The 12335-nt window shown below is 43.5% G+C and overlaps 1 protein-coding gene across 3 annotated transcripts in view; it reads left to right on the forward strand.

The window, feature by feature from the left end:
* The window catches only part of nlgn1 (neuroligin 1), a 272702-nt gene that overhangs the window by 4645 nt on the left and 255722 nt on the right, over positions 1-12335 (forward strand). For 2 of the 3 annotated variants that reach the window (XM_029707331.1, XM_029707332.1), the window contains exon 2: positions 6302-7167. In XM_029707331.1, coding sequence (XP_029563191.1) covers positions 6660-7167 — 508 coding nt within the window. In that variant the 5' untranslated portion in view covers positions 6302-6659. Of the gene's footprint in view, positions 1-6301; positions 7168-7899; positions 7960-12335 lie in introns of all 3 variants that reach the window. The other variant, XM_029707330.1, reaches the window with a different exon arrangement.

Genomic DNA, 12335 nt, shown 5'->3' on the forward strand with positions numbered 1-12335 from the left:
TGGCAGTTCTTGCTTCATTTTGTTCAGTGTCTTGACACCCACGTGAAATGCAGTTAAATATAAACTTGATTTGAGAGAATTGACCCGATTGCTAAGTAGAAGCACCAATGAAGCTGTCCAGTTATGATGCTGTTTATCATCTTGGTAAACAGTGTAATGTGGGGACGTGAGACCAGAGGAGGAGGCTTTCTTAAGGGGGCTAATTAAGGATAAGGGGGTAAAGTAAGGAGTAGTGTAGGGAGTAGTGTAGGCTATAGTGTGCAGTGTGATGCAGGACTTCACCAGAGCTGCTGCAGACGCTCGGAGTAGAGCAGGCTGAATAATGCGCAGCCACGTCACCCCTGTCGTCATGCACTTCAGTGCTCCGCCACGAGCTGCAGGCGTATGCTGGGCACCATACGCCGTGTGTTTCTCTGTGTGTGTGTGTGTGTGTATATGTGTGCAGTTTGTGTGCAGTGTGAAGCGCTCACGGCTTGCCATTACAGTTTTAACTCCTCCATGTTCCCAGTACTCCAGAGCACTGAGGGGCCATCAGAGTTGATGTGACATGACAGCACACGAAAACCTGCTACAGTAAGAGGGACTTAAGCAGTAATTGAGTAAATCATGGAATTTGTTAAGTGTCATTAGCCATAATTAAGATGGTAGTAATGATGGAAAACCAAAATGGTGGATACTACTACTTGTATTAGTGATTCTACTACTTCCGCTGCTAACAAATGTAATTGATGATATTATTGGTATCAGCGCTCTAAAAAAATTTATTAGTAGCACACATAGTGGTGGTGGTCATTTGTCATATGATCATTATTGTTTCTTAATCATCATTTCCTTATGGATTTACTATAGATTGTAGATTTCTTATTATTAATGCATGGATGCTGGACGTATTCATCAGTCTTTAATTAATAACCCCAGCCCTAGGATTTCCCCCAGTTTGGAGACAGGCCTCAGTGGAGCTGCTGCAGTCATGTCTAGTTACTCACTTCCTCACCATGTGACTGACATGTTTTACTAAAGGATGGTGATACAATGGGCATTGTCACAAACGGTGCTCAATTTGTTATGAGCACAGAGGAGGCTTCTGACTCCTGTTCTTAATTCACAGCGACATCTCACTGTCACACCGCAAAATCCCCTAATCACACTCTGGCCATGGCGGACCTGCTGGCTAAGCATATCCACTGAAATAGTCATAAGCAGTCGTCTATAAATTCCCCAAAAGCCTTTATTGGAGGTGAAATTAGATCATTAAGGTCAGTGGGAGCTCGCATGGATGTAAACCACACAGTGATGGAAGGTTTAGTCTGTTGACTGACTGCCACCATAACTCTGCTTTGTGCCTCTATGTTCTCTATGTTTTACAGCTTGGGCTCAAATAATAGGCCGTTTGTTTTCCAGAGTACACCTCTATATAATCGGGGACCTTCCAGTGGCTCCTATGGGGAAAAATGTGCTGAACCTCATTAAACGCTGCTCATCTACCATCCTCTCTCAGTCTATGTACTGTATAGCCATGACTTTTCTGTGGTATTTTGCCACTCCGTATACCCATCAGTTTATTAATAGGGTAATAAATAAAATGGTGATGACATATTGTGATGCATTAGGTATAGATTGTCTATAAGTGAACAATTACATATTTTTGACATAACATAACATTGCGTCCCATTTCAAAGCTTCCCATTTCAGCATTGACACTTGGCTGCAGTGTCCCTGAGCAGGTTAGTGATTCGACTCACACTGGGGCAAGTTCCTGCACTGGATCTGCACGATGCATGCCAATCCATGTACTCTGGGAACCAACAACATACTAACAACATGGAAAAAAACCTGGAAAAACAGGATGATACATGAGTTACTCCACATGCAAAATAAATGGCAAGGTTGATTTCATAGATCACCTCTTTTTGCTTGATCCGCTGAGCTTATTATGGTGGGGTTCTTAAGCAGGGGATTTTCAAAGGATTTGTTAAATGGATATCTTGGCCACGTGTGAAATTTGTTCTCAACACCTGGAAGGGTTTAATCACACACAGAAAGTATGGAAATTGGAGGCAAAGTGGCAACCATTTTCTGTCCCCATTTAGGGAAAGTGAGGAAAATGGAATGAGACATAATTTTCGAGAAGGAAAACATGAGCATATAGTACAGTATTTAATTGATTTTCCTTTTGATTCAAATTACATCGGGGTGACGCTATTGTTATGCTATAGGTATGACAGATATTACACAATGTTAAGGTAGCTACCATAGATTTGTTGCCCAGTGTTTCTGGGATGTGTACAGTACATTACCGCCCCAGAGAGATTTAGCTTTGGGAGAGACCTCACTAAACTCCTCTCACCATAGGCCTGTTTGAGTTAGATTGTCATAAGGATTAAAGGACACAATCTGATCTCATCCTCTGTGCACACACTCATTTACTTCATCTCCCTCACACAGTGCAGCACAACAATGTTACCAAATCCTGCTTTGCTCCAACCAGCCAGCTATCATCACTTCAGCCAAACCTCGCCCCTCCATGATTCTGAAAAAAGATTAGAGCCAAAGCCTTGGTTTTTATTTGCCTGTCTGCAGTCTAAATATTTGTCTGGTGTGTCAGAGATGACAAAGGCTTGCGGCGAGGTCCATGTGCAGTTTTTCTTAGCCTCCCCATTGTAAAAACCTCACAGTAGTTTTATAGCCTCATTAACAATACAGTACACAATCAATGCCAGAGGTTTTCATTTCATTCCTCTGTTTATCTGTTTGCCTAATTATTCCAGGGCGCAGATTGCTTGCTATGCATTTGTTTGGATGCATATCATTTGTACGCCTCTGTCAATAGATGCGATTTGTTTTGAAATATGGTTTTGTTGCAAGGGTTGAAGTGAGAGTGGTACCAATAATGAATGTGTTTGGCTATATACAAAAAAAAATTGATGGCAAATATTACCATTGGGTACACCAGGACATCTCATCTGCTGTGTCTGGGATGGTTTAAAACGATCAGACCACTGCAAAACTCCTCCAACCCAGCACATTTCATTTACATTTACTATGGGAGATATAAAGCTCTGTTCCAACCCTGTATTCTTGTATATTCACACACACATAAGTGTACTTAGGTCTACAGGAAGACCAATAAACTGACAGATCTGCTTGACCAACCTAAGTGTTTCTTTCAACATGCTCACAGCTACAGTGTATTTTTAGAACTGCTGTCTAAAAATGTCCAACCTTAGGGTGTGCTTAATGTCTTGGGGTTGTGCGTTGTTAGGATCACTTCATCTCCCCATGGTGTCAACCTACTTCACCACTGGGCCACTCATTTTAAAGTCACTTACTACATGCAGAGGCATCATGTCCATAGGGGGAACAGAAACACTTGACTCTTCAGATTTGTCCTGTTTAAAATATATATAGATACATATTTTTTTTTATACATTTTTGTTGTTGTTGTTTCTCTGTAATACTACTAGGCATCTCGAAATTTTCTGAAGTTGGCTTTAGCTAGCTCAGTTATGTTCTCCAAATCTCATAACTAGCTACTAAGAAGCCATTTCAGGCTATCAATCAAGTTAGAGTAGCTAGCTTGTCTAACTATCTTAGCTGGCATGCCTGCTGGCAAGGTTGGTAGACTTTAGAAAGCAAGCATTAACTAAATGTACTGAATAAAGACAGCTCAAGACAGCTCAAGAGGTATGCTTAGATATGCAGACAAATAGACATATCAATTTTTTTTTTACATAGAATTAAGCGTAATGATTATGTCTCTAGATTGCAGGAAAAAGCTATTTCACGTGTTTGAAAAATGCTAAATTCTTCAACCTAGCCCCCCTCCGGACCATCTCCCAGCCATCCTCAGGTACTTTGTGCCCCCTCAGATTTCTGGGGGGAATGACGCCCCTGACTACATGGTTACTACACTACATTGTATAGTCTCTACTCCGGATGCTGATGTCTCTACGTTTTGGTCTGAATTTTGAATGATGTGCCTGTTCTGCTGCTGTCTCTGTGTCTGTGACGCTGTGTCATTGACTCTATGTGTGGCGGACCCGGTACAGTAATATTGAAGACAGGCATCCCATATTGGGAGGACATAAACCCACTTTGTGTTTCACTGAGAGATCTGGCGCTGTTTTCATGTGCTGGTCTAAATGAATGGCTGATCTGAATCCGCCTGTAACTGATTCCCTTGGAGAGAGAGAGAGCGAGTCGCTTCTAGTTACAAACTAACCTCCCATTCCTCATTAAGACTTGTTTTCTAAAGACGGGTTGGTTGTTTAGCAACAAAACCGATGCGTGTGCAACTATGGGGCAATACACAAAGGGTTGGCTTAGATCGTGGACAACATGTAAACTAGATTTCATCTCCAATGTTTATTGAAAACATAAATACATTTGCACAATGATTTGTTGATTAGCTAGCTAGCGAATTTTAGACATATTAGCATAGAGGTGTCATCCCAGCTAGCAATGAGGAATTGGCCCAGAAGCGTCCCTCTTCCGGGGGGCCGGAACTGATTGAATCGGCCCGGAATCGGGTGTCGGACTCGGCCCGGAATCAAAATGAGTGACTGCCCAAAATCGTCCCAAGTAATCGGTCCGTTTCCGTCTACCGGAATTCAGCCAACTTTGCCAGCATTTTACCAGAATCCCTCCAGAAGTGGACCAATGCAAATTGAAATAAATGTATACAAAATTACCCAATTTAGTAATTTTAAATATTTCTATTATACATTTTATACATACAAATTATACCCATCCACAAAAAAAACATTTTGTGTCAGGGAAATACCATACACCTGGTGACTTTGTCAGCGTGCATGCGCTTGGCCCGCCACAGGAGTCGTTACAGCGCGATGGGACAAGAGCATCCCGGCCGGCCAAACGCTCCCCTAACTCGGGCGTCAGCTCGGGTCTCGAACCAGCATCTGTAGCGATGCAGTTTGCACTGCGATGCAGTGTCTTAGACCGCTGCGCCACTCAGGAGGCTCCAGCCACAAAGTTTTTAATGCTTATCAATTGCGTTGCACAAGTATCAAAACACTAACATACTACACAGGACTCTTAAAGAATTTAATTTAAATGTTAATTGTATTTTTTGATCACAGAAACGATGAGAAAATATGGAAAAATAAATCATGAAATGTTAATTATATAAAGCAGCCCGTGTAGTCATCTGCCAGAGAGTATCCCAGAGCCCCAAGTAATACATTTGGGACAGATAATTGTCACTGGAATCGGCCCAATCCCCAAATTATACATTTGGGCCAGATAACTCACACTGGAATCGTCCCGAGCCCCAAGTAATATATACATTTGGGCCAGATAACTCTCACCGGAATCGGCCAGAGCTCAATCCCCGCATCTTAGCCATAAGTAATACTGCCGAAGGCGGCACATACTCGGGCCACATGACGTCGGGCGAGTCTGACTCTCAGCCGAGTGCCCCGACTCTCAGCCGAATCGGCCCAGATCCACTGTGCTAGCTGGGATCAGTCAAAACACCTCAAAACAAGACATGGTATTAAGAACAAGATAAAACTAGCTGAAACGAGCCAGTTATGATTCCCACATGGCAGCTTCTTGTCATTGTTGCAAGCTATCTGGCCATCCAGAATCACAACAACACACAAACTTCTGCCTCATTAAATCATGCGCAACGTTTTCGTGACATCAGCTAACCCGTCTATAGATGATGATCCAAATATAGCTTTCAAATATTTGTTTTATGTACCGTACTGTATGCAAGGTTGAAAGGTTTCTCTCCTAAGATTTGGAAGTAGCCAGTTAATGTGCAAGTAGAAGCAAGTCAACATGTCGCATTACCTCAAGGCTCGGTTTGCAACTTTATTATGTTATTCTTCTGAGCATATTTCCCTAATTAACGTCAATCTCCTTGTTGAGTAAACATGTTCAAAAGGGTACTCTAGTCATAAGAATATGGATGCTCTTAGAGAATGTTTTGATCTCTTTTCCCATTTCCATGCTAACATTGTCATAATTGAAGTTTCTTTATGTCCCCCACTATGTGTCTATGACAGGTGTCATCGCATTGTAAACAAATAGGATTTCCTTCTCTATATGAACATGATCTTCTTAATTCTCCCTCCATGGTCTGGAAGAGGAGGAGGGATCCCTTAACTAATACCTAGTCACTCAGTCAGTCTGCTACTTGCACATGATTGATGAGGTGTCACTAGGCAGACTCTGATTCCCCTGTGCCCAGAATGTAACAGCCAGTAAAGCCCTGCTCTGTTCATATTTCTTCTCTCCACCTCAGTACTAATTAATAATTTTTTATTTCCTGCAGGATATAGACCCACTCCTCGACTGGGGTTGATTTATCTGTGGAAGACCTGCTGCAAATGGCTGCCCTGCCTGCTTCGCCAGGATGGAAAACAGGACTGTCAATAGGATGCGGCCTGACGAATAGCAGCAAGTGAAGATGTTGCCTCCGCCAGTGTGAAATCAGTGGGGAGTACTTGCCATGCGAAGAGCCTTTGAAAGTTTTGACAGCCGCACGTTTGGGAGGCCTCATACTTTTCCTTTGATTGTACCCCTTTCTGTGGGCGGACCTAAAGTGGATTGTTGCTGCTAGCGCTGCAGTGTGGTGAGCCCTAGTTGGTGTGTGTGTGTGTGTGTGTATCTACTGGTGTGGCAGAGGGAGCATGCCCCTGCAGAGGCCTGGCCGTCTGAGGCTGCACCCTGCCTGGAGGGCCATGCAGCCCCGGCTAGGCGTAGGCCTTGGTTTGGGCCTGGACCTCACCTTCCTGCTATGGATACTGAGCCTAGCGCAGCAGGCCCTGGTCACGGCCTCTCAGAAACTGGACGAGACGGACCCCGTGGTCACCACTGTCTACGGCAAACTGAGGGGCGTCAAGAAGGAGCTCAACAACGAGATCCTGGGACCCGTCATTCAGTTCCAGGGGGTCCCTTATGCCGCACCCCCCACGGGCGAGAGGCGCTTCCAGCCCCCGGAGCCGCCCATCTCGTGGCCGGAGGTCCGTAACGCCACGCAGTTCGCCCCGGTCTGCCCTCAGACCATCGTGGAGGGGCGTCTGCCGGACGTCATGCTGCCTGTGTGGTTTACTAACAACCTGGAGATAGTGTCTTCTTACGTACAGGACCAGAGCGAGGACTGCCTTTTCTTAAACATATATGTTCCCACTGAGGATGGTGAGTTAACAGCAGGACCAACAGGAAAAACAGACCTAAACCAACAACCCCTTTTTAAATATTTTCCTGTATGTTTTGTACTGACAAGAGTGAGAAAAGCATGACCTCTGCATGTTTACGTGCATGACACTGCTTTTATGTGTGTGAGTATGAATGTGTGTGTGTGCCTCTATGTGTGCGTGTGTCTGTGTGTGTCTGTGTGTGTGTCTGTCTGTGTGTCTGTCTGTGTGTGAGTGTGCGGCTGTTCATCAGTCTCCTGATCCCTTCCTCATGCACATCCTCCTGTTTACCTCAGCACGTCCATTCAGGTGAGACTGGTTCCTCCTTTCCCCTCCTCCTCCTGCTTCTCCTCCTCCTCACTCCTCACTCCTGACTGATAGCGGGTCATCATCTGTCCATTGTGTGTAGGCACAATGAATAGGGCTCATCAAGGAGGAAGCTCATGTAAATAATGATTATTGATTGATTTACTGACTGATTGATTAATGAACTAAGCCAGTAAGAGCAACCCACTGGGCACAGATGTCAATTCAACACCTATTCCACATTGGTTCAACGTAATTTCATTGAAATGACGTGGAAAAAACGTTGATTCAACCGGTGTGTGCCCAGTGGGAACTCTCTTTGTTACCACATTCTCTCCTTCCTCAGCAGTCAGATAGTGGTGTTGCATGCTCCAACTGTCCTTAATGGAGCTCCATGTTATTTTTTAGTCTTCTATTCATTTTACAGTAAAAAGAATATCCAAGGAATGTGCCAGGAAACCGGGCAAGAAAATATGTAGACAAGGAGGTATGTATGCACTGGAATAAATAACAGAGAAAACAGAGAAGGGAGGGCCGGTGGCATGGGGCCCCAGAGAGAGGCGTCTCCCCTCCCCAGTCAGCGATCCACCGAGAGGTGAGGAGAGGAAGTGGGGCCCTCTGATTGGCTGCCAGGTCCCAGGTCAGAGAGTATCCTGTAATTGATGACGTGTGCGAGGAGTTAACTGTGGTGAGACGTCGGCTACTCTTAAATTAGATGGGCGAACGGTGAACTTGCAGAGTCTAATCTCAATTAAAAGGGATGGTATCGCTGTTCCATTGGCTTGCTCTGGCTTTATCGATCATGGCTTCATCAAGATAATGTCCTCTAGGCTCCTTCCCTCCCCACTCCTCCCTCTTTCTTTCTCTCTCCTTCCTTCTCTCCTTCTCTTCTGCTGGCTGGCAGAGTGGCAGTGCATTGTGCCTCTCAGGGCCGGTGACAGCGCCCTTGATAAGGCGTGTGGTGTTAATGCAGCCACTCTGGCAGGCAGGAGGCTGGGGGGGCGCTCACTAAACATCCTCTCTCTGCGCCCTCTCTCCTCTCTGCTGAGCTACACACACAGGGCAGGGCAACCCCTCTCCAACCCTCCTCCCCTCCGTAAATTTGGGTTCTGGCATATCAGGCTCCGACACTGTTATAGCATTGCCAACATATTCCCACATCATCTCAGATATTCCATCCCACTAGCACTCCAAGTCCCTTAAACATATATACCCAGAGGTAGTCACACATATATAGCATTTTGTAGACATATACAGTAGCTCCAATGTGCAGTTGAAGTCAGAAGTTTACATACACCTTAGCCAAATACATTTAAACTCAGTTTTTCACCATTCCTGATATTTAATCCTAGTAAAAATTGTCTTAGGTCAGTTAGGATCACCACTTTATTTTAAGAATGTGAAATGTCTGAATAATAGTAGAGAGAATGATTTATTTCAGCTTTTATTTCTTTCATCACATTCCCAGTGGGTCAGAAGTTTACATACACTCAATTAGTATTTGGTAGCATTGCCTTTAAATTGTTTAACTTGAGTCAAACGTTTTGGGTAGCCTTCCACAAGCTTCCCACAATACGTTGGGTGAATTTTGGCCCATTCCTCCTGACAGAGCTGGTGTAACTGAATCAGGTTTGTAGGCCTCCTTGCTCGCACACACTTTTTCAGTTCTGCCCACAAATTTTCTACAGGATTGAGGTCAGGGCTTTGTGATAGCCACTCCAATACCTTGATTTTGTTGTCCTTAAGCCATTTTGCCACAACTTTGGAAGTATGCTTGGGGTCATTGTCCATTTGGAAGACCCATTTGGAAGACCCAAGCTTTAACTTCCTGACTGATGTCTTGAGATGTTGCTTCAATATATCCACATCATTTTCCAACCTCATGATGCCATCTATTTTGTGAAGTGAACCAGTCCCTCCTGCAGCAAAGCACCCCCACAACATGATGCTGCCACCCCCGTGCTTCACGGTTGGGATGGTGTTCTTCGGCTTGCAAGCCTCCCCCTTTTTCCTCCAAACATAACGATGGTCATTATGGCCAAACAGTTCTATTTTTGTTTCATCAGACCAGAGGACATTTCTCCAAAATGTATGATCTTTGTCCCCATGTGCAGTTTCAAACTGTAGTCTGTCTTTTTTATGGCGGTTTTGGAGCAGTGGCTTCTTCCTTGCTGAGTGGCCTTTCGGGTTATGTCGATATAGGACTCCTTTTACTGTGGATATACATCATTTTGTACCTGTTTCCTCCAGCATCTGCACAAGGTCCTTTGCTGTTGTTCTGGGATTGATTTGCACTTTTCACACCAAAGAACGTTCATCTCTAGGAGACAGAGATTAACGTATGACAGCGATAAGACGGCTGCGTGGTCCCATTGTGTTTAATCTTTCGTACTATTGTTTGTACAGATGAACATGGTACCTTCAGGCATTTGGAAATTGCTCCCAAGGATGAACCAGACTTGTGGAGGTCTACAATGTTTTTTCTGAGGTCTTGGCTGATTTCTTTTGATTTTCCCATGATGTCAAGCAAAGAGGCACTAAGTTTGAAGGTAGGCCTTGAAATACATCCACAGGTACACCTCCAATTGACTCAAATGATGTCAATTAGCCTATCAGAAGCTTCTAAAGCCATGACATAATTTTCTGGAATTTTCAAGTTGTATAAAGGCACAGTCAACATAGTGTATGTAAACTTCTGACCCACTGGAATTGTGATACAGTGAATTATAAGTGAAATAATCTGTCTGTAAACAATTGTTGGAAAAATGACTTGTATCATGCACAAAGTAGATGTCCTAACCGACTTGCCAAAATTATAGTTTGTTAACAAGAAATTTGTGGAGTGGTTGAAAAACGAGTTTTAATGACTCCAACCTAAGTGTATGTAAACTTCAGACTTCAACTGTATATACCCAATATACCTTTACTAACTAATCATATCATAACTTCCCCTCTCTCCCTGTTCCTCTTTGCTTAATCATTTGACCTCCTTTCCTGCCAGTCAGAGCCACCATGTTGACCCCCCCCCCCACTTAACACGGAAATTAGAGTATGACAGATGTCACATGACTCTGCCCCCGCCGAGTGCAAGCCAATGAAGTGGCTGATCACACCTTTTAATGTCTCTCTTAAATGTTCACTTGATGATGGCAAAACTGCAGCAACTATGTTACTGTGTTTTGCTACATTGTCTATTTCCATGTGTTCTTATTGCCTAAAAAAAATGACACAGCTTCCTCTAAGTTAGGCCTAGAATTGATTGATTGCAGTGCTACATGGGTAAAGTAGTGTGATGAGATGGAATGATGTTTTAGTCTTCACAAGCTGCAACACACTGATATGTCTGATTCATTTTTTGGCACTGATCACATAGTATTTTGCCACTGCAATTAACTACTCACTCTATATCTCGGGTCACTGTGGAAGCACACACAATTCAGGCAATGAGTAGAGCTCAGGAACATCAGTAATGCAGTAGAGTCATGTTTTGTGCCTCTCTTATATATGTTTGTTAGTAGGCTATTTTTCATCCTTCCAGACCACATTGATAATAGGATTTCAAATTTACAGATCAGAATGTCTCAGTCACATTGATTGTTTCAGGGGAGAGCTAATTCATCCTCTATATCCTCTGTAATACTGCAGAGCTTTTCAGTTATGGTTTGTATTCATTCAATGTTTTGTTCCTCTTTGGGCATATGTAAAAGAGAGGCACATTTGAAGTTGAGTGTTTGGTGTAATTCAGATTGAACTGTGATAGTGTGGTCCTTCTATTCTACATCTGGGGTTCCCAAACTTTTTCACTCAGGCCCCGCATTCCAGCTTTTAGGAACATCCCTCGTCCCAAATTTTAGTGCAATTCTATACATTTTGCCATGTCTAATGTGGTATTTGAGTGACAAACAAATTACAACAAAATCTATAGGTTAAAAAAAACAAAATAAATGTTTTTTGCTAACATGGGCTAGTTGATCTGCACATTTCTGACAAGTTATAAATAGCTCTCTAAGGTATACAATGACTAACATGACAAGAGGAACTGATGATGCACTACCCAATGTGCGTTCTACTATTACAACTTTCAAGAGTAAGTTAAAAGCCGGACTGAGTTCCATGCATTTTTTTTAAATACTCCCCATCTAGTAAGATATTAGTTAGGTTGTTCTCCAAATTTGCATCCACATTGAGGGTACTACAGAGCTGATTTAGAATAGATCTGTGTGGTTGGGGAAAGTCGGCGAAGCTTAAATAAAGCTCTTTAATCAATATGGGGATGGTTTCTATGAGCTGCTGTTCAGTTGTTATAGTAGTTCTGCAGTACTCCAAATAACTGGAACCCAGTGTAGTTAGTGTTATGATGACGGCTGTTTTACACAGAGTGATATATAGTTGCCCTTAGCACCCCCTCCCCCCTTTCCATTTATGAGGTCTCGTCCCAGTTTTGTAATGGTTGAAGGGGGCTCCTGGGGGAGGTGCAGGGCCTCAGGAATAGATTTTTACAGCTCCAATAAGTTTCCAGCCTTCTCCCCACTGTCTCCCCGGAGAGAAGCTGTCTGTAAAACCTGGGCTAAAGTTTTAGTTTTAAAGGTGTGCTGTATCTTTCTTTATGTGGGCTGAAGCACTGTGGGTGGGTGGGTGAATGTGTATATGGTTGTATGTTCCATGTGTTACAGTCTTTCTCTGTAAGAGAGATCAAAAGAGGCAAACCTGTGTGTTTGTGTTTGTGCAGGCAAACGTGGGTGTGCATTTGTAGACTTTTCTGTACACATACTGCCTTGTTCTCTATCAGGAAATCAGAGATGAATTATTCCAGTGGTGACTGTGAACACCACCTGTAGTTCATGCTAAGTGTATTCAATTCGG

Source organism: Salmo trutta, chromosome 22 (genome assembly GCF_901001165.1).
Source record: "Salmo trutta chromosome 22, fSalTru1.1, whole genome shotgun sequence".
Lineage (NCBI taxonomy): Eukaryota > Metazoa > Chordata > Actinopteri > Salmoniformes > Salmonidae > Salmo > Salmo trutta.